At 60.6% G+C, this 21,579-nt stretch overlaps 1 protein-coding gene across 3 annotated transcripts; it reads right to left on the bottom strand.

The window, feature by feature from the left end:
* Positions 1-308: 308 nt before the first annotated feature.
* ACBD4 (acyl-CoA binding domain containing 4) lies at positions 309-19,721 on the bottom strand. Of its 3 annotated transcripts, XM_067556249.1 has the most exons (10): positions 19,491-19,721; positions 19,233-19,327; positions 17,523-17,643; positions 17,348-17,432; positions 16,780-16,900; positions 10,013-10,108; positions 7,746-7,846; positions 6,343-6,514; positions 3,351-3,538; positions 472-1,544 (listed from the first exon to the last, which is right to left on the bottom strand). In XM_067556249.1, the coding sequence occupies exons 1-10, from the start codon at positions 19,496-19,498 to the stop codon at positions 1,434-1,436; spliced, it is 1,098 nt and encodes a 365-aa protein (XP_067412350.1). In that variant the 5' UTR covers positions 19,499-19,721; the 3' UTR covers positions 472-1,433. The 3 variants fall into 3 exon arrangements, with proteins under 3 accessions (XP_067412351.1, XP_067412352.1, XP_067412350.1); XM_067556250.1 differs by lacking the exon at positions 3,351-3,538 and having other exon boundaries at positions 309-1,544; XM_067556251.1 differs by lacking the exons at positions 3,351-3,538; positions 6,343-6,514 and having other exon boundaries at positions 309-1,544.
* Positions 19,722-21,579: the final 1,858 nt, after the last annotated feature.

The following is a 21,579-nucleotide window of genomic DNA, read 5'->3' as shown; positions in this document are numbered from 1 at the left end:
TGCATCCCCAGACTCCTATCCCATCTCGTCCCCTCACCTCTCCCCATTCCTCACCACCCTGCACTTGAGTCAAGCTTCTTCGGCCTTCTCCTCCATGGGGCGTGGGCCCAGCAGGGAGCTGTGAGCACACAGGTGGGGCAGGCTCCCTGCTCTCCGTTCTGAAAAGTGCGGCTTTTCACAGGCTTCTAACTCGGCCAAACGGGGGTGAATTTCCGTGGGAAAAGCCACGACACATGCCTGGAATTTGGCAGGTGCCAAGTCCCAGTTCCAAAGTCCAGGGCCACGAGAACTTCTCAACTACACAGTGACAAGATTAAGACTTTTCATTTGTACCAGGGTGAAACCGATTCCCCCCCCCATCTCATTCTCACAAACGGCTGAACCATTTCAACAGGAACGGAGGCAGCCGCCCCCCCGGCAGGGTTACAGTCCGGCAAAGCGAAAAGCGACCGAGAACAGGGGCTTCTGTGCAAAACGCATGAGGCAGCCCTCACTGCAAGCGGTGCTTCCCGCATGCCCGCTGATCCGCAGCCCTTAGCCGAGACCTGCTGAGCCGAGCACCTCACGACCCGTCCAACGTCTTCCTCCCCACGACACCGCTGTAGGGCGCCAGGCCATTACCCACTGTCCAGCTGAGGGATGGAGGCAGAGAGAGACCAAGGCCCATCTCCTCGTAGGTCCCCTGAAAGCCATGGGAGTTAGGCACCTAAATACTTTCGAGGATCTGGGCCTAAGTGACTTGCCGGGTCACACAGGGAGTCTGTGGCAGTGCAGGGATTCGAACCCAGGGCTCCCAGGATAGCCCCTGACCCCCTGCCCCATCCGACCCCTCTATGGTGAAGGCCTCCCAGCTGGGGACCAGTTTCCCTTGCAGGCGGCTGCCGCGCTTCACATCCGCCTGACAGCTGAAGACATGACCAGCCAATGGAAAAACTGGTTGTCTTTAATGGGGCCGTTTCATTTGCCCCCACTGTAGAGAAGAAGCTAACCTGAGCGTGCGTGAGTGGGGAGAGACCCAGAGGAGCCTGCTGTCAGCTCACCCCAGAGTGCCCCCAGCCCTCACCAAGTGAAAGGTGTCACAGAGGAAAACGTGGTTGGGTCAGACACGGGCTGGGGTCCTGCCAACCGAGCTGATGGCTCTCAGCTTGCAGAGTAAGGGCTGTATCCGGTCTCTCCTTGCCACACTTCTGGCCAGGTTTGTCCTTCAGAGAAGCTGGCCCTGGCACCTGGGGGGCAGCCCGTTTCTCCCCCCGAGAGCACTGCTTTGATTGTTCTCCAGTCCCAGCTCGCCGGGGGTAGAATCACTTGAATTACCCATTGCAGAGCTGTGGGTCTGCTGGGTGCTGAGTCCCGACCGCAAGCTCCAGCGACTTGGCGCTTTCCTGCCACGGCTGGGGTTTCCGCTCAGCACTGCACATTCAGGCACAGAACCATCACCTCTTCCTGCGTTGGAAACGCTGCAGCAGCCACTGGACCACGAAAGGCCAGGCAATGAGGAACAGCAGGGTGCGAGCAGAGACCGCCAGGGGCCAGCGGGATGGCTTCTGCAGAGAGAAGACAAGCGCAGGGTGGCGGGGCAGTGTTAGCGGCCCTTGATCCCTGGGGGGCTCTGGTGTTTGCAGATGCGGGGCCCAGCCCGGGTGTGACGGAGAGCGTGGGGCTGCTGCTTTTTGCAGTGTGGTTTGCTGCCATTAGCATTAATAACCATCAGCGTCTCTAACTCAGTAACGCTCCGCAGATCCCCTCCCCGAGGAACAGTGTCACCATCTCCCCAGGGGAGAACCTGAGACACGGTGTTAAGGCCCAAGTTTTCCACTGGGGGCCCTGGATTTATTGTCACCGGCGAGCACCTCACACGGGACGGATTTATCGTCACAGCTCCCTCCGGAGGGAAGGGGGAGGATCCCCCCATTCACAGAAACACGAAGGGCCGTACTGAGGGCCCCCTGCTCACACAGCTATTACTCCGAGGAGGAAGGGGCCCCGCCGGGCCTCAGACCCCGACAGAGACTCACCCCAGGCCACACGTGGAGCCTGTGGCCAAGCAGGGAACAGAACCTGCTTTCCTGGGTCTCAGCTGCTGCTTTAAGCGCCCAGCTGGCCCTGCCCTAGACACCTGGCCTGGTTTGCTGACGTGCCCATTGCCCTGGGCAGCAGCTGGCTGGAGGGAGAGGCCTGGGATGGGCACAGAGCAGGGCTAGGCTGGACCCGAGTTGGCTGTGGGTGGATGCAGGGTCTGGCTCCTAGACTCTGCTTTGCCAGCCGCTGGGGCTGATCGACTCACCCTTGCAGGCTGCAGAAGCCCAGGGAGCAGCCCCTCCTTTCCGAACCCTCCCCACTTCTTCCTCCTGGAGTCCTTGGTCTTCTCCCTGAGCTCACTGGGACAGCCCCTCCCAGGCCGTCTGCCCCAGACAGCCCCTTCCGCCCTCTCCCCCTTGCTGCACTTCCCAGGATCCTGGAGCTGCGCCTACTCCGAGCACACCTGTACCTGCGCAGCAAGGGGGGCCAGCGGGTGGCGAGGGCCGGGCCCAGGCTCGTACCCCTGAAAGCCGGACCCAGGCTCAGATCAGTGCCAGCCAGGCTGGCCGGTCCCGGCGGTGGCTCCTTGCTAACGGTGGTGCTGGCGCGAGAGGCTGCGAAGCTGGGCGCGGTGATGATGGAACAGCTCCGCTACTGTCGGAACAGCTCCGCTACTGTCACTGCACGCACCCTCCGGGTGCACAATGGCATCCCCACCGGCTTACGGGGCTCCCTACCATGCACCCCGAATCCCTACCTAGGGCAGCGTCTCCTTGCTCTGCCCCCCCACCGCTCATCACACCAGCACAGCACCGTTCTCATGTCGTCGCAGGGCACGAGAGACCTTTCCAGCCTCCACGCCTCACGGGAAGGCCCGTCACTCTCCCCTTTCCACAGAGCGGAAGGGACTTGCCCAGGGCCACCCGGTGCGTCGGTGTCAGAGGGAAGTCTCAGTACTGCGGTTATCCCGCTGCTCGCCACAAGCCCTGCACGAGCTAAACTCCCACAGGCAGCGCCATGCGCGTTCTAGGCTCCAGCCGGTGGGGTCCATTCCGCCTGCCGTGCGCAAGGCACAGGCCCTACGGCAGCCTGGCCCTGAGCTTCCCGGGCAATGGGTAGAGCGAGGCCCTTTTCCAAGTCCATCTCCACAGCCTGCGCCGGAGTCCTGACCCCGGGATCGCACCTTACTGCGGGGAAGCCACGGGGTCCGCCAGTGACCATCGCTCCCCACCCCCATCTTAGCCAGTGTCTGGGTGTGCACAGGGGCGTCTTGCTTGGACACCGCCACCTCGGGGACCTGCCTGTGGCCTGAGCGCGGTGCCGGGACGTACCTGCGCAGGGGTCAGCGTTTCCAGACGGCTTAGCCGCTTCATGACGCTCTGCATGTTGTCCTGCAGGGCACGGACCGTCCCGACCAGCTGCACGCCCAGCTCTGGCCGGAGCCCTGCGCTTGCCGGTCCCCCATGGTCAGCGTCAGGACAGCCCCTGAGTGCCCCTGCTCTCGGGGCAGCCTGTGGTTCTGTGGGGCAGGAAGGACAGACAAGGATGCCCGAGGGACAGATCAGAGGACAGCAGCACTGAACTAGTCGACCTATGCAGCTGCCCCAAAGGGTTTGCAATCCAGGGACGCTGCAGGCCCAGCACAGGAGTGCGGGGCCGGGGCTAAACCCCCACCAGGCACCTGCCTCTTCCCCTGTGGAGTCTGGGCCGGGACCTTCAGTGGGGAGGACATGCTGTGCTGGAGGGTGGCGGATGATAGCACAGCTCTGTCCGCTCCCCAGCCCCCAGCCTATCCCTTCTCCAAAGCAGGCACCGCTCTGTTGCTGGGGAAGCACAGGGCATCCATCCCCTGGGCTAGCAGGCCATCGGCCAGCAGATTGCCCTGGCCCCGGCCCGGGAGAGCTGGACTCTGCCCCTGACAGGCCCCCTGTGCTCAGCACACCAGCCCGGCGTCTGTCTACACAGCAAACACTGCGAACGGGCCACCTGACCGGAGCTAGCGGGCAGCCGGCGGGCGTGGGAGACAGCCCAGCCGCGCAGGCGCAGTGTGGGCTAGCGAGCCAAGGACGGAGCCCAGGGCCAGGCCGGGCCTGTGCTGCAGCCTGCATTGCGCCGGTGACCTGCTGACGTGCAGAGCCCGGGTGCAGCGACTGCCGTGCACGGACCCTGAGGAATCCTGCAGGGGCAGTGCCGGAAACTGCTCCCGGTCCCGGTCTGCTGCCCCTGCACCACTGAGGAAGGCAGCAAATTGTGCCAGGCACCAAAGAGAACCCGTCAGTACCTGCTACGGGGAGCAAACCGTGACGGGGACAGGCTGGCAATGCTCCTCCGGCTCTTGTTGCAAACCGCCAGCCGGCCCCGAGCCCCAGCTGGGACCAGGCCCCGAGCCTCAGGACTAGGGGAGACGAGCAGAGACCTGCCGGGCAGCCCGGCTGCTGCCTGAACCCCGCCGCCCTGCGATCTCCGGGGAGAGTCAGCCGCACGGATGGAGCCAGCCGCCCACATCTGCGTGGCGCTCCCAGCACCGTGACCCAGCGGCATTCTGGGGCAGCGGGTGTGCTGCGGGGGAGGGGAGCAGACGGGGGGAGCGCTCCAAATGACACGTGCCAGTGAAGCCGGCTCGCCCCCGAGGCACAGTGAGGTTCATGGCAGTTGGCTGGACTCTGCAGAGAGGGCTTTGCAAAGACCGCAGGCCAGCACCCCCTGGTTCCTGCTGGCAGCACCGGGCCCGGGGCTGGAGCCCCGTTCTCCAGCTGGGGAAGGAGCAGGCCCAGCTCAGGGGCCGCTCTGCACCGACTCAGCCCTGGAGTGGCCTTATCCGGAGAGGTTACATATTAACCGCTCCAGGTGAAGCAGCCCGGGACAGGGCTGAAGGAACATTAACCTAGTGACAAGTGCAGACGGGTTCTGCTTCCAGCAGGCAGGAAGCCAGCGCCCGCCCTTCCAGGTCGGAGCTGGGGGAAGAACCACCCTCGCCAGAGATCGAAAGCCGACGGGGCCCTTTGCTCCAGAGCAGGATCACGCGCGGAGCATCGCTTTCCTCCTCAGCCCCATCGCTGAGCTGCGTTACGCAGGGACCGGCTCGGAGCTCAGCGCAGGGGTGGCAGCTGGGGCACATGAAGATCGAGGGCACGGGACGTGCTGGACTCAAGATCTGATGGCTCTTGCCAGCAGACGTGTGCTCGCTCCGCTTGAGTGACTGGGCTGGATGCAGAAACCCTGGGGAGCCTCTGGCCAGGTGGCACCAGGCGACCCCAACGGTCCCTTCTGGCCGTACCATCTGTGTCCGGAAACGCCCAGGCTCCCTCCAGCCCCGCCTGTAAGTCCAGCAGCAGCGAGCAGCTTTCCCGACAAAGGGAACTGAGCACCTGGCGGTCTGGCCAGGCCGAGGGCTGCCTGGTTTGGGAGCACGCTGGAGCCTGGGGGGCTCATTGCGAGAGGACGGGCTTGTCCACGGGTCCGGGGCTAACATCAGCCACTTCCCACCGCTGCAACCGGGCTGGAGCCGGACCTCGGTGGTACGAGAGTGAGAGAAGCACTCGGGGAAGGGAGGAGAATGGCCCTGGGGGGCAGGCGCAGGGCTGTGTGCCAGGAGACCTAGGTTCCAGCCCCTGCTTAGCCACAGACTCACTAGGACTTTGGGCACATAATATCCCTTCTCCGTGCCTCAGTTTCCCCCTCTGCATGAGAAGGATAGCGATACCGACCCAGCTCGGCAGGGTTCTGCAAGACTTAACCCATTAGTGTCCAGGAACACGTTGAAATGTCAGGCGGGAGCAGCACTGGCAGGGGTCATTACTGCAGGCACTGTCTCCGGGCGGACGGCCTGTGTTCACTTGGGTTGCCTGAACCAGGCCCGGTTCCAGACACCCCCTCCGGGGCTGGGCGGCCAGACAAAGGCAGCAGCATCCTGGACTCGGGCTGCTGGGAAGAGACCTGCTCCAGAAGCTCCACAGGAGCCATGCCTCAGCGGGGAGCGTCCCAGCCCACGGGCCCAGTCTGCATCCTGGGTGCAGCTCGCGCACAGCCAGGGACCTGCCCTGCAGCCCCCTGATCACACCCACAGCATGCACCGGTGCAGCCATCTGCACGTCACGCCCGCCACCCGGGGGTGCGAACACGTCACCGCCCGTGCACAGCGCCAAGGCTGCACTGGTCACGTGACGGAAACGTGCCCCACACAGCACGGCGGGAATCGCACTCACCGGCCGGGTCTAGTCGGGGCCTGGCTGAGGGGCAGCCACAAGCCCCAGAACTTGGGGAGGCTGCTGGGCACAGGCGCCAACGCCCCACGGTGCTACCCAGCCGGGGTGCCGCACTCACCTCTCTGGGTGCTGAGGGGTCTGGGGCTCCTCCCGTCCAGTCCTCCGCCTTCGCCCAGCGCTCCCTCCCCAGAGGTGGCCGGAGCTGGGGCCTCACGCCTGACGTCAGCATCCCAGCTGGCGGTGCGAGAACTGCTCGGGGAAAGGCTCGGCCCGGCCACACGCTGCCCAGCCTGCGTCAGGGGAAAGGGCAGCCAGAGTTGCGGCGAGACCCCTCCCAAGCGCCGGGGAACGCGGCATCCAGCCGGCGCGAGTGGGGTGCAGAGGGGACGCGGCCAGCAGGTGCTCAGTGTAAATAGGCCCTGGCGGGAGAAGCCAGCAGCCCAGCGGTTAGAGCAGGGGACTGGGAGTCAGGGCTCCCGGGTTCCATTCCCAGCTCTACCAACGACCCACTGGGATGAGCCCCTCCCCCGCTCTGTGCCTCAGCTTCCCCATCTGTAACGTGGAGATAATGCCCACTTCGAAATAACGATCTGCCTTCTCCACCACCCCCCTTCCACAGCCAAGAGAAGTCACTTGGTCACAGCATCTCAGCAAGCCTGCAGCAGCGCCAGGAACAGTCCGTGTCCTCTCCCCCCAGCCACACTTCCACCCCCAAAGACAGCACGTTGGCTGGCAGTTTACACCCGGAGCAGGGCGGATCCCACACTCCGCATCCACCTCGCAGCAGCATGAGCAGGTGGGAAATGAGACGCGCTGCGCTGTACCGGACAGCCGGGAGCTTGGCGTGAGCTCCCCGCCCCAGCCCTCGGGTAACCCCTGGATTATCCTGCTGCCTGCGGCTGGGCTGGAGGTGACCAGCAAAAGCATGAGCAAAAAACGCAGCATGAGATGCACTGAGGTGTCCCGGGCCCAGCCCAGCTTGTCTGCAGTACAGAACCACACACAGACACCTGGGCCAGAGCCACTGTGCTTTGACTGGCATCATTCCCGCAGCCGCACCGCCTCCCCCGATACAACTAGGGCAAATGAAACCGGACCAAGCGCCACCCACAGAGCCGTTCCCCGCCCCTGCCCCTCTCCATGGGGGTTCGCAAAGTGATACTGATGATGTGGGGGGAGTAGGAGCGGATGGACTGGGGCTCTCCTCCCACTACCCCCAAGCATGGTGCAGGGCCTGAAGAGCCTTTCCCCCCCCGATCCCATGCACGTGACGGGAGCTGGCGGCCCTGCCTGGTGCACAGCCGGAAGCAGCGAGGGGAACTCAGACCCTGCTGAGCAGAGGCAGAGCAGGGCAGGGTGCTGGAGATCCAGGCCTGGCACAGCAGTGAGCGGGTGTGGAACCAGGGCACCGTGCTGAGCGGAGCAGGGGAATGTCTGTGCGGGAGGCACGATCTCTTGGCACAGGACCACGAAGGCGTCTGGCCCTGGGCCCCGGTCGGCTCGCACCGTGAGCGACGGTACCTGCTCTATCTGCTCCAGGGTGTCGCTGTACACTTCGCTTTCCGAGTCACTGGTCACCTGGGTGCTCTCGAGAGTGTCATCAGCCCGGCCCAGCCCGCCGCCTGGAACAAGAGACGCATGGCTCAGCGGGGCGGGAGGGAGGGACAGGATCTCTGGGTGGGCACCAGGAAGGCAGTGGGCTCACAGCAGTACAGGATGTCGAGTGGAGGGATTTTCAGTGTCTTTTGTGAGCCAGACGCAGGGCTACAGCAGATTCGGGAAGGCCAAAGATCTGTGCGCAGGAAGCAAAGGCCACCAGGTGCACCTGGGAGGTTCAATCCTCCCCACGTACCTTTCCTCTAGGGATCTCAATGCACTTGGCTAACCCACAGCCTCGCAGCTCACCTCACTGTACAGACGGGGACGCTGGGGAACTGGAAGGAGAAGGGACTTGCCCAAGGTCATGGAGTCAGTAGCAGAGCCAGGAAGCCAGGCTCTCAGTCATGCCCTTGCTCTGTCTGCTCTATCACAGAGCCGGGCCCTGGCCCCCCTCAGACACTGCTGAGGATGAGTGACTAGAATGTCCCGGCCCTGGATAGAGCTGCACATGGGTGGGGGCTGATCCTTCATGGGCCTGTTGTGAAGCTTCCTGGATGGGAGAAAACGCCACCGTATGCGACTCGCAGCCAAGAGAAAGCCCAGCTCCCCAGGAGTTACCAGTGCCACACGCTGCGTTTATCCGGCGCTAGACACACATGGCCTCGCACACCCTAACACGTAACAAGGACACGACAGAATTCCTGCCTCCAAAACAATCATCCCAGACAAGAACGCAGCCAGCCACCCCCGACCCCTGCCCCCCCCACCTCGCCTGGGGGTGCAGGCCTCCTCCTCCCCCCCCCCCCATGCCAGCCACCCCCTGACCCCTGCCCACCCCCACCTCGCCTGGGGGTGCAGGCCTCACCGCCCATGCCAGCCACCCCACGACCCCTGCCCACCCCCACCACACCCTGGGCTGCAGCCCCTGTGCCCTTGCCGAAGCCAGGATGCTGGGTTGGTTCTTCTCACAGTAACACCCCAGTTGTGATTTGCAGGAATGAAACCTGATTTAACCCATTCACGCCCCCTTCACCTTGGGGAAGGAATTATTAAAGGAGCCATTTGCTGCCTCCTGCAGAGCGTGCGCTGGGCCCACTGTCCCGCTGGGCTCGCACTCCACATCTATACGGACGCGGGAGGCCTTCTCTCTTAGCCTTGTCTACACCTAAAAAATAAGTCGACCTGACATAGGTCGATTTACAGCCCCGCTGTAATTACAGCAGCGGCTGACGTCCACCCTGCTCTCCTTGGGTCCCTGCAGTGCGTCCCCACCAGAAGCACTTCCACCCACCTAAGGGGCAGTGTGGGGAGCTGAGAGCCCCGTCTCTAAGTTCCCGGGCTCCCTGTGGGCTTCTCCCCGCCCCCGACTCCCTGGTCCCAGCTAGGAGCCTGAGGAAGCCAGCAGGGACTTCTCCCCTCCCCTTTCCCTTCCAGGACCCGGGGAAGCGGCCCAGGGATTCTCCCTTCCCTGCTCTCCAGGGGAAGGGGCAGCCAGGTCAATTTCACGGCTCAGCCCTGTAACTGACAAGGCTGCCCCTGCCCCAGCCCAGAGCAAGAGCCCAACAGACCAGGCTTGGACTCTCACCACCTGCTGGAGCGGTGAAATTGACAAGAATGACAACCCCGCCACCCACGCGAGGGGACCCAGCGTCTGTACTGACACTGCGTCGCCCTGACTGAGCCACCGAAAGCCCGGCACCTCTTGTCCAGGTCGAAAACACAGGGTGGTTCTGTGGGCGGGGGGGACTGCAGTGTGCACACCAGCACTGCGTAGACCAGGCCCCAGCAGCCTCCAGCATTTCCTTATGGCGCACTATTGACAGCGGCTCCCCATCCAGGCCACTTCACATCCGGTACGCGGGAAGGACCAGCCGCCTCTAGGGCGACAGGTTCACAACGTCTCCGGGGGCTCTGGGCAGGCAGCGTGCCATTACACACCTGACACGCTGGCAGGACACAGGAGCCCACGCATCTGCCACAGGGTCTGGCACAGGCACAGGCGAGCGGTGCCTGGGTTTTACATTGCATCCAGACGAGGGTCTCGCCCTCTGCACAGCAACCCCAAGCACCACGGTGGGGTTGGCTCGTTCCCGAGGGCAACCCTTCCTGCAGCCCCGTTCTCTGCAGCAGCTGGCTCCATCCCACTAACTCTTCACACTCTGCACCCCGGAGGCACCGAGAAGACTCACCGAGCATTTGCCCCTCTTGTTTCTGCTCCCCAGATGCAGGGTCCCCCAGGCAGTTCTCCGCTGGTCCCTGTGCTTGGCCAGCCCTCTGCTGCTTGCCTGCACAGAAAGGGAGCAGTCAGACTGACCCGTTAGCATCCCGGCAGACAGGTCGAGGGCTGAGATTCCCAAGCATCAACCCCGCGCCCCCGATCCCGACAAAGCCCACAGCATCACTCAGTGCTTCCAAGCCCCACTCAGGCACCGGCCACCCACCCAACATCCCCCCCAGGAGCCCGGACCCAACCCTGGGGAGGAGCGTCTTCCCGTCAGCTGCACTGGCACATTGCCTCAGCCCAGCCGGATGGAAACGTTCCCACCTCCTCACCATTTACACACCTGGGCTCTTCTCTGGCTGCCCATGGAAACGCCCCCCACTGGGCCCACACACCCCTGCAAGAGCAGCATCCCTGCGCCCAGACGCCCTCCCTGAGACCGGCGGGGGAGAGCAAACCTCGGCACCCCCAGGACAAGCGTGCAGACCACACCCCTGCCCCCTCTCAAGGGCCAGGCAAGCTGCAGGGGGAAGGAGGGTGAAGGGCTGAAAACAGCTGGCAAACACATCAGGCCCTACGCCCCACAGCCTGAGCCGGGCCCTCTGTTGGCAGTCCATGCCAAGGCCGAGATCACTGAGATCACCTTGTCGCCCTCCTGCATGGCCCAGGCCAGAAAACCCCCGACATGACTCCTGTCAGGAGCACAGCCAAGCTCAACGTCAAAACTGCCAGCGCCGGTGACTCGTCCCCGGCCCTGCGTGGGCTGCGCCGACGGCTCGTCACCCTCATCCTTAAAAACCTTAGATCTGTTCTGACTTTATTTAGCTTCACCTGCTGTCCCCGGGTCTCGTCAGGTCTTTGTCTGCTAGACTGAAGATCCTGCTGTTGTCAAATGTGTCCGTCCCCGCAGGTATTCAGAGGCCATCATCAAACCGTTGTTACGCTGAAGAGACCGAGCGGCTTGAGTCGGGCACTGGACGGGCTGATGTGCCCCAGGGCCAGGCAGCGTGTGAGGGGAGGAGGCAGGTGTCTTTGCTCTGGGATCTCAGCCGCCATGGGACAAATCCCAGCCTGGCGTGGGTGATTCCAGCCGAAAGCCCTTGGCAGGAGGAAGCCTGGGGCACTGGGCAAGGTGACCTGAGAGGATGGGCTCTGGGCACAAGCCAAGCAGACACGGGCTGGCTGCCACGCTGTGGCCTAGACCCCCACTTTCAGCAAGCCCTGTGGGCCAGGCGGGGCCAGGCACAAGGGGCAGCGCCTCCCAGAGCAGCTGGAGCCAGGATGGCAGCTCCACCGAAAGGAGCAGACCCAGCCTGGCTGACACCCTGTCCAGGCTGCACCCAGCCCTGGAGGAGCCTGGCTGCTTGGCTGTGAGGGTCTCTGTGCAGCCTGCATTGCCAGCCATTCGATCCTTCCTTAACCGAGCGGCTGCAGGTCCCACACGGGCACAGATCGGGGGCCTGGTGGGACGCCGCCCGCATGGGGTTAGCGCCAGGGACCCGGGATCTGGGTAAGCGGCTCACAGAGACTGCGCCTGGCACCCAGTGTCCAACGTGCTCCCACAGGCATGCAGGCCCCCTCCCTCCAAGCGCTGCAGAGCCCCCCCGGGACCCAGAACGCGAGTGGCTTAGGGGGGCTGAGGGCCCCACGAGGGCCCACCAGGGACAGGAAGGGTCTTTGCTGCACCCCCCCAGGGTCACAACAAACAGAGCGAGGGAGGCGGGCGCTGTGGGTGGAGCAGCCCCCAGCAATGACAGCGTGACTGCCCTTGGCAGGCCAAGGGCCGTGCTGCGCCCAGGAGGGGGCTAGGAACTGAACACAGCAAACGCCCCCGAGACAGGCAGTGCTGGGTCAGAGTGGGCCTGGCGCACTCGCCCCTGGCTGCAGCCGCTCCCACAGGGCTACCGGGCGGGAAGCCTGTCTGTGCCGCCCATCTGCTGGCACAGGGGGTGGGGGCGCTGCTGCAGGGGAGGCGCTGGTGTTACCTAGTTGCTTCCCTGACAAGAAGCTGCACCCTGCTGGCCATAGGGCTGTCCTTTCACCAAGTTCCTCTCTGCTAATCCTGGATGCTGTGGGCTGGAGACGGGCATTTCTCCGCTTCAGCTACGCAGCTGAGGTTATTGACAGGGACAGAGCGCTACAAAGCCAGTTTGTCTCTCGCGCTGCACGGCCTAGGGTATGAAACGTGGTTAGTGATGGGCTGGGGGGAGGGGGTGTCTGGTTTTGGGTGGCCACTTTGAGACCCCAAGGAGAAGTAGGATTGTCAGCCAGCAGGTCCTCAGCACTTTCTGGAATCGCCTCGTTCAGTTGCCTTGAGCAGAGCACCTCACACAGAGCCATCCCGGAGTCACCGGCTGCCTCGTGACCGGCGAGCGACGCGCTTTGTCTTACTCCGTGCGTGGCTCAGCTTGGCCAACGGGGATCACAGGAGGCAGTTTCACAGATTCCAAGGTCCGAGGGGAGGATTGTGACCATCTACCCTGACTCCCAGATAGCCCGGGCCAGAGACCTGCCCCGAAACAATTCCTACAGCAGAGCTTTTAGAAAAAGAGCCAACTTCGCTGTAAAGATCGCCACAGGTGAACTCTGCGTAAGTTGTTTTAATGCTTAATTACCTTCAGTTACGCCTCATTGACAAATTGGAATTGGCCAAGCTGCCACTTCCAGCCACCGGAGCATGTTACACCTTTCTCTGCTAGACTGACGCGCCCGTTGCACGTAGGTACTAGACTGTAATCGTCACCCCTTAACCCTGCTCTTTGTTAAGCCTATCACCACTGGGCAGGTTTCTAACCCTCTGATCATTCTCTTGGCTCGTCTGTAAACCCTCCACCATTGATCAACATCCTTATTGAATTGTGGACACCACACTGGAAACAAGATGCCAGCAGTGCCAAATAGAGAGAGAAAATCACCTCTGCTCCAGTGTCACTCGCAGCTTCTTCTTGTTCAAGTGTCTGGATTTCTGACCCTTTAGGGGAAGTTTTTGGTAAACAACTCTGAGCCCATGAATTTTTAAGACAGTTAACTGTGAAAACGTAGCTTTGGTTTTATAAAAGCTTTGCTCTTTGGAACATGAACAGTTTGCAGGGTGGATACATCTTCTTAGAAGTTCATTTGTTAAATCTAAACACATTGAATGTACCTGTTGCTAGTTCTAGACTTCCTGCCATTTTATAGCCTTACGTTGCTACAGTGGGTGTTGTTCAAGAAGTAATTCTGTCACTCTGCTCCGCACTGATCAGGCCTCCACGGGCATATTGTGTCCAGTTCTGGGTGCCACATTTCAGGAAAGAGGTGGACAAATTGGAGATAGACCAGAGAAGAGCAATAAAAATGATGAAAGGTCTAGAAAACATGTCCTGTGAGGAAAGATCGAAAAAGCCCAGGTTTATTTAGTCTGGAGAAGAGAAGACGGAGGGGGGCAGGGGGACATGCTAACAGTCTTCACGTATGTAAACAGTGGTTAGAAAACGGAGGGTGATAAATTGTTCTTATCCACTGACAGGACAAGAAGCAATGGGCTTGAACTGCAGCAAGGGTGGTTTAAGTTGGACATTAGGAAAAACCTCCTGACTGTCCGGGTGGTTCAGCACTGGAAGGAAGTGCTAGGGAGGCTGCGGAATCTCCATCACTGGAGATTTTTAAGAGCAGGTTAGACAAACCCCCGTCAGGGATGGTCTGGAATCGACAATGCTTGGTCCTGCCTTGAGTATAGGGGCCCGGACCAGAAGACCTCTCGGGGTGCCTTCCATTCCTACAATTCTATGTTTTTTTAAAGGTTGGTTTCCTGGTAGTAGAATTGCCGATTTCAGGCGCGTTTTTGTTTCACACTCGGATGGGGTGTAAACCCCACACAGAGCCACCATAGGATCACGCACTATGCTGGGCTGTGCCAGCCCCGCCCTGCCACACCTGTAGCAACTGCACCCACAGGAGAAGAAGCTAAAAGGCAGGTGAGAGCGGCTCATCTGGGGGCAGATCAGATCTGCTACGGACAGCTCCAGAGACGCGCGGAGGGAAGGCAGAATCTCTCCCACAGACCCAGCCTGAGAGGGACGCGCTGCCCTCTCCTACGAGCTCTGGGCTGGATTGATCCCCTTGAGTTTTGCTGGGTCTACCCCAGCAGGGGAAAGCCTTGAACTGAGCTGGCCCAGGAGTGGCAGCTGTCCTCACGCTGCCTTACCTCAGACGGCAGCCTTGGGACAAGTGCAGGGAGTGGCCCCGGGAGGGCTGCTGGCTGTCAAAGCACTGTTACCCTCAAAGGGCCCTGGGTCGGAGCTGGGGGAGTGGAAGGGCCCAGGCTCCCCATCAACAAACCCCCTGCACATCACCAGCCTGAGCTTTAACCACTAGGCAGCGCTCCCCGACGGCCCTCACACACACCCCTAACATGCTTATCTAGGCTGCAAGAGTCAAGCCCAGGGCCTCGTTAAGAGCCGTACTGTGAGAATACCACGAACGCAGACCCAAGGCTGAGAAGCAAACACCTCCCTCCAATACACTGAACTTCTACAAGCCAAGAAAGCTGAAATGCTTCAGCCAGGCTCGTCTCCTCCGTCAGGACTTGCGGTTTGGAGCCACCAGTCTAAGTCACCCCGGTGCGCACTTTGGAAAGGCCTGTGTGCGCCTCACTCGGGCGCCGGAGTTTGAAAATGTTGGCTTGTGGGTGTATAAACCAAAGCCGACACTAACTGTGTTACTGAATTCAGATTGCGGATCAGACTTTTCAGTGTTAACACTCGAAGCCGTTCTGTTCTGAGGCTGACACAGTTTCTGCCTCTCAGAAGAGTTTTTAATAAAAATACGATTTTGCCTCGATGCTGGACACATTTATGAGGTGCTTCACTTCATCGACCACAGTGCAGCTGGGCGGGTAAGTGAAGTTACACGTCTGCTTCCGTGTTTGCAGGACTGGGACCTGTCTTTTGGAGATTTTGCTTTTTGTCTACAGCAGTTTCGTAGATTTCAAAGAGCAAACCCTGCCAATCCTGACATCTCCAAAAAGCTGCCTTGGGAACGGAGCTCGTCCATTTCACACCTCGCCCTGCGACAGGGCAAACTTTCAGAATCCTCATAACAAACCCTCATCCCAATTTAAATCAACATTAAAAAAAATCAGGTGATTTAAATCAGGAGTTAAGCAGCTGCCTCCTCATGCTCTGGATCAAGCCCAAGACTAGAGCCTGCCCTTGTGTTTTCAGTTAGCCAAGCTGTCCCATTCCCAGTCAGAGCCAGGAGTGCGGGTTTACAGGGGGACACCACGCGGTCATGAATGGACAGGCAATGGCTGCTGGCTTAGGCTCTGCATTTGTGTTCTGGAGACAGCACGTGTCTGTCCTCCACAGCTTCAGAAGGGGATTCAGCACAGACACGAGTTCGAGACCAGCCCCGAGATACAGGCCGTCCTGCTGCAGGGCCTAACCCAGTCACTCAGTGCCTGGGCCAGGGAACCACCCCTCCAGCCCGGCATCCCATCATTCTCCACTAGGGGGTTCTTGCACCGCCCAAAGAAGCAGGTGGTGCTGGCCGGACAGAGACAGGACACAGAGCCGGATGGACCAGTTCTTAGCAGGATTCTTGTTTTCAAAGCTGCTCTCCTGCTGCTCCCTGGGGAACCTACCCCACGGGATTTCACTGACCCACCAGCGACTGGGAGCGGTGGCGGCAGCCAAACAGACATTGATCAGAGCTGGGGCACTGCTCCTGAGTGCAAAGGGCAGATCGCCGCTCAGAGAGCGGCTCTGCCAGCTGGCCAGGAGCCACGGCCAGACCCACCTGCGTGGCAGAGCAGGAGTTGCCTTCAGAACAGAGCAGCTGGGGGCAGCTTGAATGACCCTGGTCTGAATTCTCCTGGCGAGGAAACGAGTGGCCAGCTGGCGTTTAAAGGCCAGAGGGGACGTCTCCATTAACGCTGGGTTCCCAGATTTCACCACACGACCCCGGCTCTGCCGAAGGGAGGTCAGCTGAGTCTCCCCAGCAGGCAGGATGTCAAACACACTGAACAGCTGAGCTGTAAGGGGTGTGCCCTCAGTGTCCTGCCCCAGGGAGAGGGGAAGGGGTGGGGCAGAGGAAGGTGGGCGGAGCCTATAGTCAGAACACCATTGCACCCCTGTAATCTCAGCCCCCACACTTCCCAAAAGTCAGTGGGGTGGTGAGGGGCTCAGCCTCTACTATTCAAACCCATGCAGCTGCCAGCTGTTTCTGCTGGGCCACGCCAGCTTGCTGGATGCCACTGGGCCCAGGCTGCGCTGCCCACAAGGGCGCTCAATCGCAGAGTCAAGGCGGACAGGAAGAGACAGGCTGGCCCAGTGGTTAGAGTGGTGGACTCAGGAACCAGGTTCAATTCCCTGCTCTGTCACAGACTCCCTGTGTGCCCCTGGGCAGACACTTAGCCTCTTTGTGCCTCTTTGTGCCCACCTCAGGGGGGGTTTTGAGGCACTCATATACTACGGTGATGAGGGCCAGATCAGTACCTGCAATGGATGGCCAGGGAGCCGGAAGAGATGGGCCGTTTCCCTCATGGGCTGGGGCATGCGAGAACCAGGAGAAGGAAGTATTATTGGATGGGGGGAAACTGAGGCACAAAGAAGTGCAGCAACTTGTCCAAGCCCTCACAGCAAGGTAGTGGCAGAGCAGAGAATCGAAGCCAGGAGTCCTGACCCCCAGGCTGCTACTCTGCCCATTCCACCCCGGCCCAGACACCCTCCCAATGCTCCAACGCCCCAGGCTTACCAGCCTTCTTCTTGAAGAAGGACTCAGGGGGCCTGGGCATATCGTGTATCACCTCGTAGAGAGGTTCGAAGAACCCAAACATGTCCTCAGACGTCTCCCCCAGGGGCATCGTGTCAATGACCTGGAGAGAACCCAACAGCTCTTACGCAGCCACGGCGGAAGACGGAGGATCCCGCGCTCAGGAACGGTCATCACACCGCGGGACAGAGTGCAGCTCCAGGAAAGGGAGGGACCAACGAGCTACCTACGGTGAGGGGGCTGTAGCAAGCGGGCTCTGAAAGCCTCCCCCCAGCTCTGACAGGGCGCCTCTCTCCTGCTGGTCAGCGTTCCCTGTTATCCCAACCTGGGGCCCCCTCCTCACCCAGCTCCGCCAGCGCCTTCAGGCCCCACCCTCTTACTACTCGAAACCCAGCCCGCCTTAGTCAGAGCCCCACAGCTGCCAGCGTGCGCCCCGCGGCCGGCACGCCGTCAGGGCCGATGCCAAGGGTCCCACTTTCGGGGTGACTCAAGGCACATGGTGAGTGAGCTGAGCGGCCACAGGAGTCGCACACAGCAGGGAGATCTGTACCTTCTGGGCTATCTTCTTCATCTCCGAGATGTACGCTGCCATGGCCTCCTCCTTGGACATCTTCCCCAGCCTGTTCCACGCATCCCTGCCAACCAGAAGGGTTCATTGCCGACACCGCACGAACAAAGCGGCAAGTCACAGCACTGATGCCGAGCAGTTCTTGTGTCAGCCTTACCACTTATACCGGCCGATGGGATCCCAGAACCCAGGCCGGGGGATGTTGCAGCTGCCCACTGTCGCTTGCTTGTAGTGGCTGTAGAACCGGAGCATCACCTCGTAGGAGGGGTGGTAGGACCCTGAAGCACACGCAAAGCCATCAGAGCAGGAGCAGAGGGACTCAACAACAGGCCAGCCACTTCTCCACCACTGCTGCCACGGGCATCCTTAGGCTGTGACTCAGCAGGTGGGACTCTGCCCACTAACCAGCGCTGAGCCCAGGCCCCAGTGTGGCGCTAGCTGACCCTGGGCTGCTGGAGCGCTGCCCGTCACAGGAGGCGTGGCGCTCAGGTGACCATTGGGTCACTGAAGGGCCCACAAGTCAGGGTGTTAACCACAGTCCTGGCCCCGTTTCAACTCACTTACATTCTGCCTCCCTAAAACACCTCCTGCAGTTTTAGCTGGGAACTTTGGAGGATGTGGGGTGTTGCTGTGCACTATTAAATAGCTGTTCCACCCCAGAGGCAGCTGTGTTTCAGTGACGGGTGAAATTGTGTCCGTGTTTTGGGGTGAGAAGCCCCATCTAACATAAGGTGCTATTAAAGCAGGGAGAGAACCAAAGAAGGGCAGATGCCAGGAACCTGAGGCTGCTCAAAGAGTCACAATTTCTTCTTAAGTGCAAGCTGAAATGTCACACGGCCTAAAGCATCGTGGCCAAGATTTTCCAGCTAGGGGGCGGGGAGACCCAGAGACAGGCACATAAATAAATGCCTGATTTTCACAGCTGCTAAGCCCATGCAGCTCCTGAAGTCTATGGGAAGTGCAAGTGCTCTGCACCTTTGAAGATCAGGCCCATAGGAACTGCCATTACAAAACAGATGAAAAGTCCATCTACTCCGGTCTCCTGCCTCCAACAGAAGCCAAGACAAGATGCTCCTGGAAAAGGAGCAGTCCCCTCTGCTCCACAAAGGCAACTAACTGCGCAATGCCCTTCAAAGGGGAGATTCCTTCCTGACCCTCCACCGGTAATCAGTGTGTGGCCTGAAGCATTAGGATTAACAAGCTGTTGCTCTTATCCTCCCTGGTGTAATTGCCAGTGGAATTCTGATTTGCCAAGACAGGACACCAAAGCCTGGCTACAGTCAGAAACCTGGCTGTGAAGTGGCACCGTGTCAACATCACACAGTTTAACTGAGAAACACCATTTTCTCCACCCTTTTACTAGAGACAGCGCTGCAGCACCAGCCTATCTGGGAATTAACCTGTGTTTTGCCAAGCACTAGAGCCCTAGTTAGCTTACACCACCCAGCACCGCAGGGTCTGAGCACAGACAGGCCACAAGCTGATAGACCCCGGGCAGCAGCAACACAGTGCCCCTCAGCCTGCCCCTGCCCCTCAGCCTGCCCCTGCCTCGGTCCAGGGGCAGCTGGATCTATTGGCAGGAGGCAGCAAGTTCAGTGGCCTTTCACTTCTCGGCCTCTCTACAGAGGCTGCCAACAAGACCAGTCCGTGCCTATCGTAAGGGCATTTTGTGACGTGACCCGGCGCGGAGGAGGAGACATCCATCAGTTCCCATCTAGTCTGTCTCCTGGGGCCAACACAGGACTGGTCCGTGCTGGACACCTACTCAGGCTTTGGCCAGGTCCACTCGAAAACATCCCAAGTGACCCCGCCTCAGCCCCGGCTACATGGAGACCCAGCCGGCAAAGGCGCTCTGCGCTGCACTCACCGTTCTTAGGCAGGCCCTGAATGACGCTGACAGCCGCCTGGAACTGCTGCTGGTAGTCCGGCTCCTCGGGCTCCATCCCCAGCCGCTCACGGGACCTGAGAGAGAAGCACGACCCCACGTTAGCCAGGGGCGCCGCCAGAGGCACCCCGGCAGCGCCTCCGGGCCAGCCTCCCCTGGTGCTGCAGAGCTGGGCGCCGGGCACACGGGCTCTCAGGGCGCTGTGGGGCTAGGGCCCAGGGGCCAGCACTCGCCACACACCTGGCCATGGGTCTGCACTGGGCTCACGGCTCGTCCGGGCAGGAACCGCGCAGTTCACCAGTGCCCCGCCTGCCCCCGGCCAGAGGGCAGCGGGGTCTGCACGGCCCGGCCCGGCCCGGCTGCCCAGGGGCTGCTCTGTGCGGGGCACGGCCGGGGCTGCCGGTGGGATGCACGGCCCGGCCCGAGCACGGCCCCCGCCCCAGCCCCGGGGCGCCCCCCGAGCACTGCCCCCAGCCCGCACCGCGCTGCCCCTGCCCAGCTCCCCCCGAGCCCAGCCCGGCCCCCCCACACCGCGACCCCTGATCCGGATCAGGATCCGGATCCTCTTAGCCCAGCCCGGCCCGGCCGGACCCGGCTCGCCCCGCCGAGGCTCCGCACAGCTGATCCCCCGCGACCCCTCCCTCCTTTCCGGGCCGGCGCCGAGGCTGTGATACGCGGAGACTACGGTGAGCGTCCTAACCAATAGCGGCAAGCCTTACATTCGCCCATCCCACTTCGACCCATCAACATCAACCTTTAAAAGTTATGCAAATAAGCCGCAGCCAATCAGCGCTCTCTGCGGAGAACGCCCGCTCTTTCAGACAGGCGAGGAACGTCCAGCAGCGGAATGCTGATGTAACAGCGCCCCCTGCAGGGGGAGGGATGACCCGCCGACGGCCAACCTTGCGCAGGGGTGTCCCCTGCAGGAGAATGCTAGACATTCGCAGCTCGTGGCTGTTGCATTGGGGACGCTGGGAAGAGATGGTTCTGGGCTGATTTGTTAGGCGGGATGGAGGCGAGGTTCCAGTGTGGCAGGGATCTATGCAAAACAGTGGCTGGGCTTCCTACCGACATGGCCTACAGCTCTCCCCTGGCTGGGTGTTTGCATGGGCCCCATGTTAGTACACTAGGGTTTGGTGCTGATGCAGCAGGGGTAAGGATGTTTTATGCAGCCCGTGTGGGCAAGCGCAGGAGAGATTGCAGAGTACACTGCACGGACAAAGGGCAGGCCCCTGGTACAGGAAGTTTACAGGCTGGACCAGGTAACACAGCGAAGGGCTGTGGCAGAGGGACGGAGCAAGCAGTGGGAGAACAGAGTCACAACGGAGTGACCGTGGGATGTGCTCTGGTCTGAGGGGTTATGTTTGGTGGATGTAATTTGAGGACATGGCAGGGTTGCCAAATGTCTGTAAATGTACGGACAGTCAGTAAAAAAATGTACAATTTGAACACTGCAAAGCCGTAAATAAATGAAAATGTCCATAAAATTAGGTAGAAATAAAACATTCTGTGTTTTGACATTGATTGTCGTCATTCAGAATCACTTCTTGTGTCATAAAACTGCCCCGATCATGACTGCATCGATTTCCTGTTTTCTGTTATTGCACACACCCAAAGAACCTGACTGATCGATGAACTGCAGCTAAAACAATTGCATAATTCCCAGTTCCTGTGTACAGAGCATCGCGAGTGAGCACACACGTTTGTGCCGTTACTGTATTGTTTCTGGTATTTGTAGTGAGGTCAGTAAAAAGTTTAGTGTCAGTAAAAAAAATCCACTTCAGATGGTCAGTAAAAAATAAAATGCAAGGTTGGCAGCTCTGGGTCGTGGCTCTTTGACAGTCTCCAAGGTGAAGCCTCAGTTGGGGAAGGAATCTTGGGCTCCTTGGTCCAGAGAAAGGGTGCGTGGGCGGGAGACCTCTCCCCACCTGGCTGCTAGTTACTAGAATGGACTGAACCAAAGGAGCAGCAGCTCCCTGTGTGCAGTGACTCAGTGCACTGTCTCCTGTGGGTCGTAGGCAGACTGGCCGGCTGGTCTGGAATGCTTCCCCGCAGACACTGAAATGCCCCCCAGATTCTAAGAGAGACAGACCCTCCCCAAGGAGAGCTCCTAGCACCGAGGCCTGGTCTGGCACGCACTGGTAACGACCATCTGAAGAATTCACACCTGGGCAGAACTGTCGCTTCCTCTTCCTGCACCGTGGCCTGGTTTGCATTTCCGTGGCACCTGCCAAGACAGCAGCTGGGTCATCGTCACATCGCGATGCCAGCCCATCGCTACGCAGCATCACCAAACAGAGCCACCGTCAGCCCTCAGAAAACGCAGGGC

Source organism: Emydura macquarii, unplaced genomic scaffold (genome assembly GCF_026122565.2).
Source record: "Emydura macquarii macquarii isolate MOO-44397 ecotype Brisbane River unplaced genomic scaffold, CSIRO-AGI_Emac_v2 contig_1692, whole genome shotgun sequence".
In the NCBI taxonomy this organism is placed as follows: Eukaryota; Metazoa; Chordata; order Testudines; family Chelidae; genus Emydura; species Emydura macquarii.
Note: the sequence above shows the minus strand (reverse complement) of the source record. Positions and strands in the feature narration are given on the sequence as shown.

Bases quoted from the DNA above. Each gene is read 5' to 3' on its own strand.
- ACBD4 (XM_067556249.1), bottom strand. The intron at 17,433-17,522 runs GTAAGGCTGACA...TCTGGTTGGCAG, and splicing joins CCCATCGGCCGGTATAAGTG to GGATGCGTGGAACAGGCTGG. The intron at 1,545-3,350 runs GTACGTCCCGGC...TTCTCTCTGCAG, and splicing joins AAACGCTGACCCCTGCGCAG to AAGCCATCCCGCTGGCCCCT.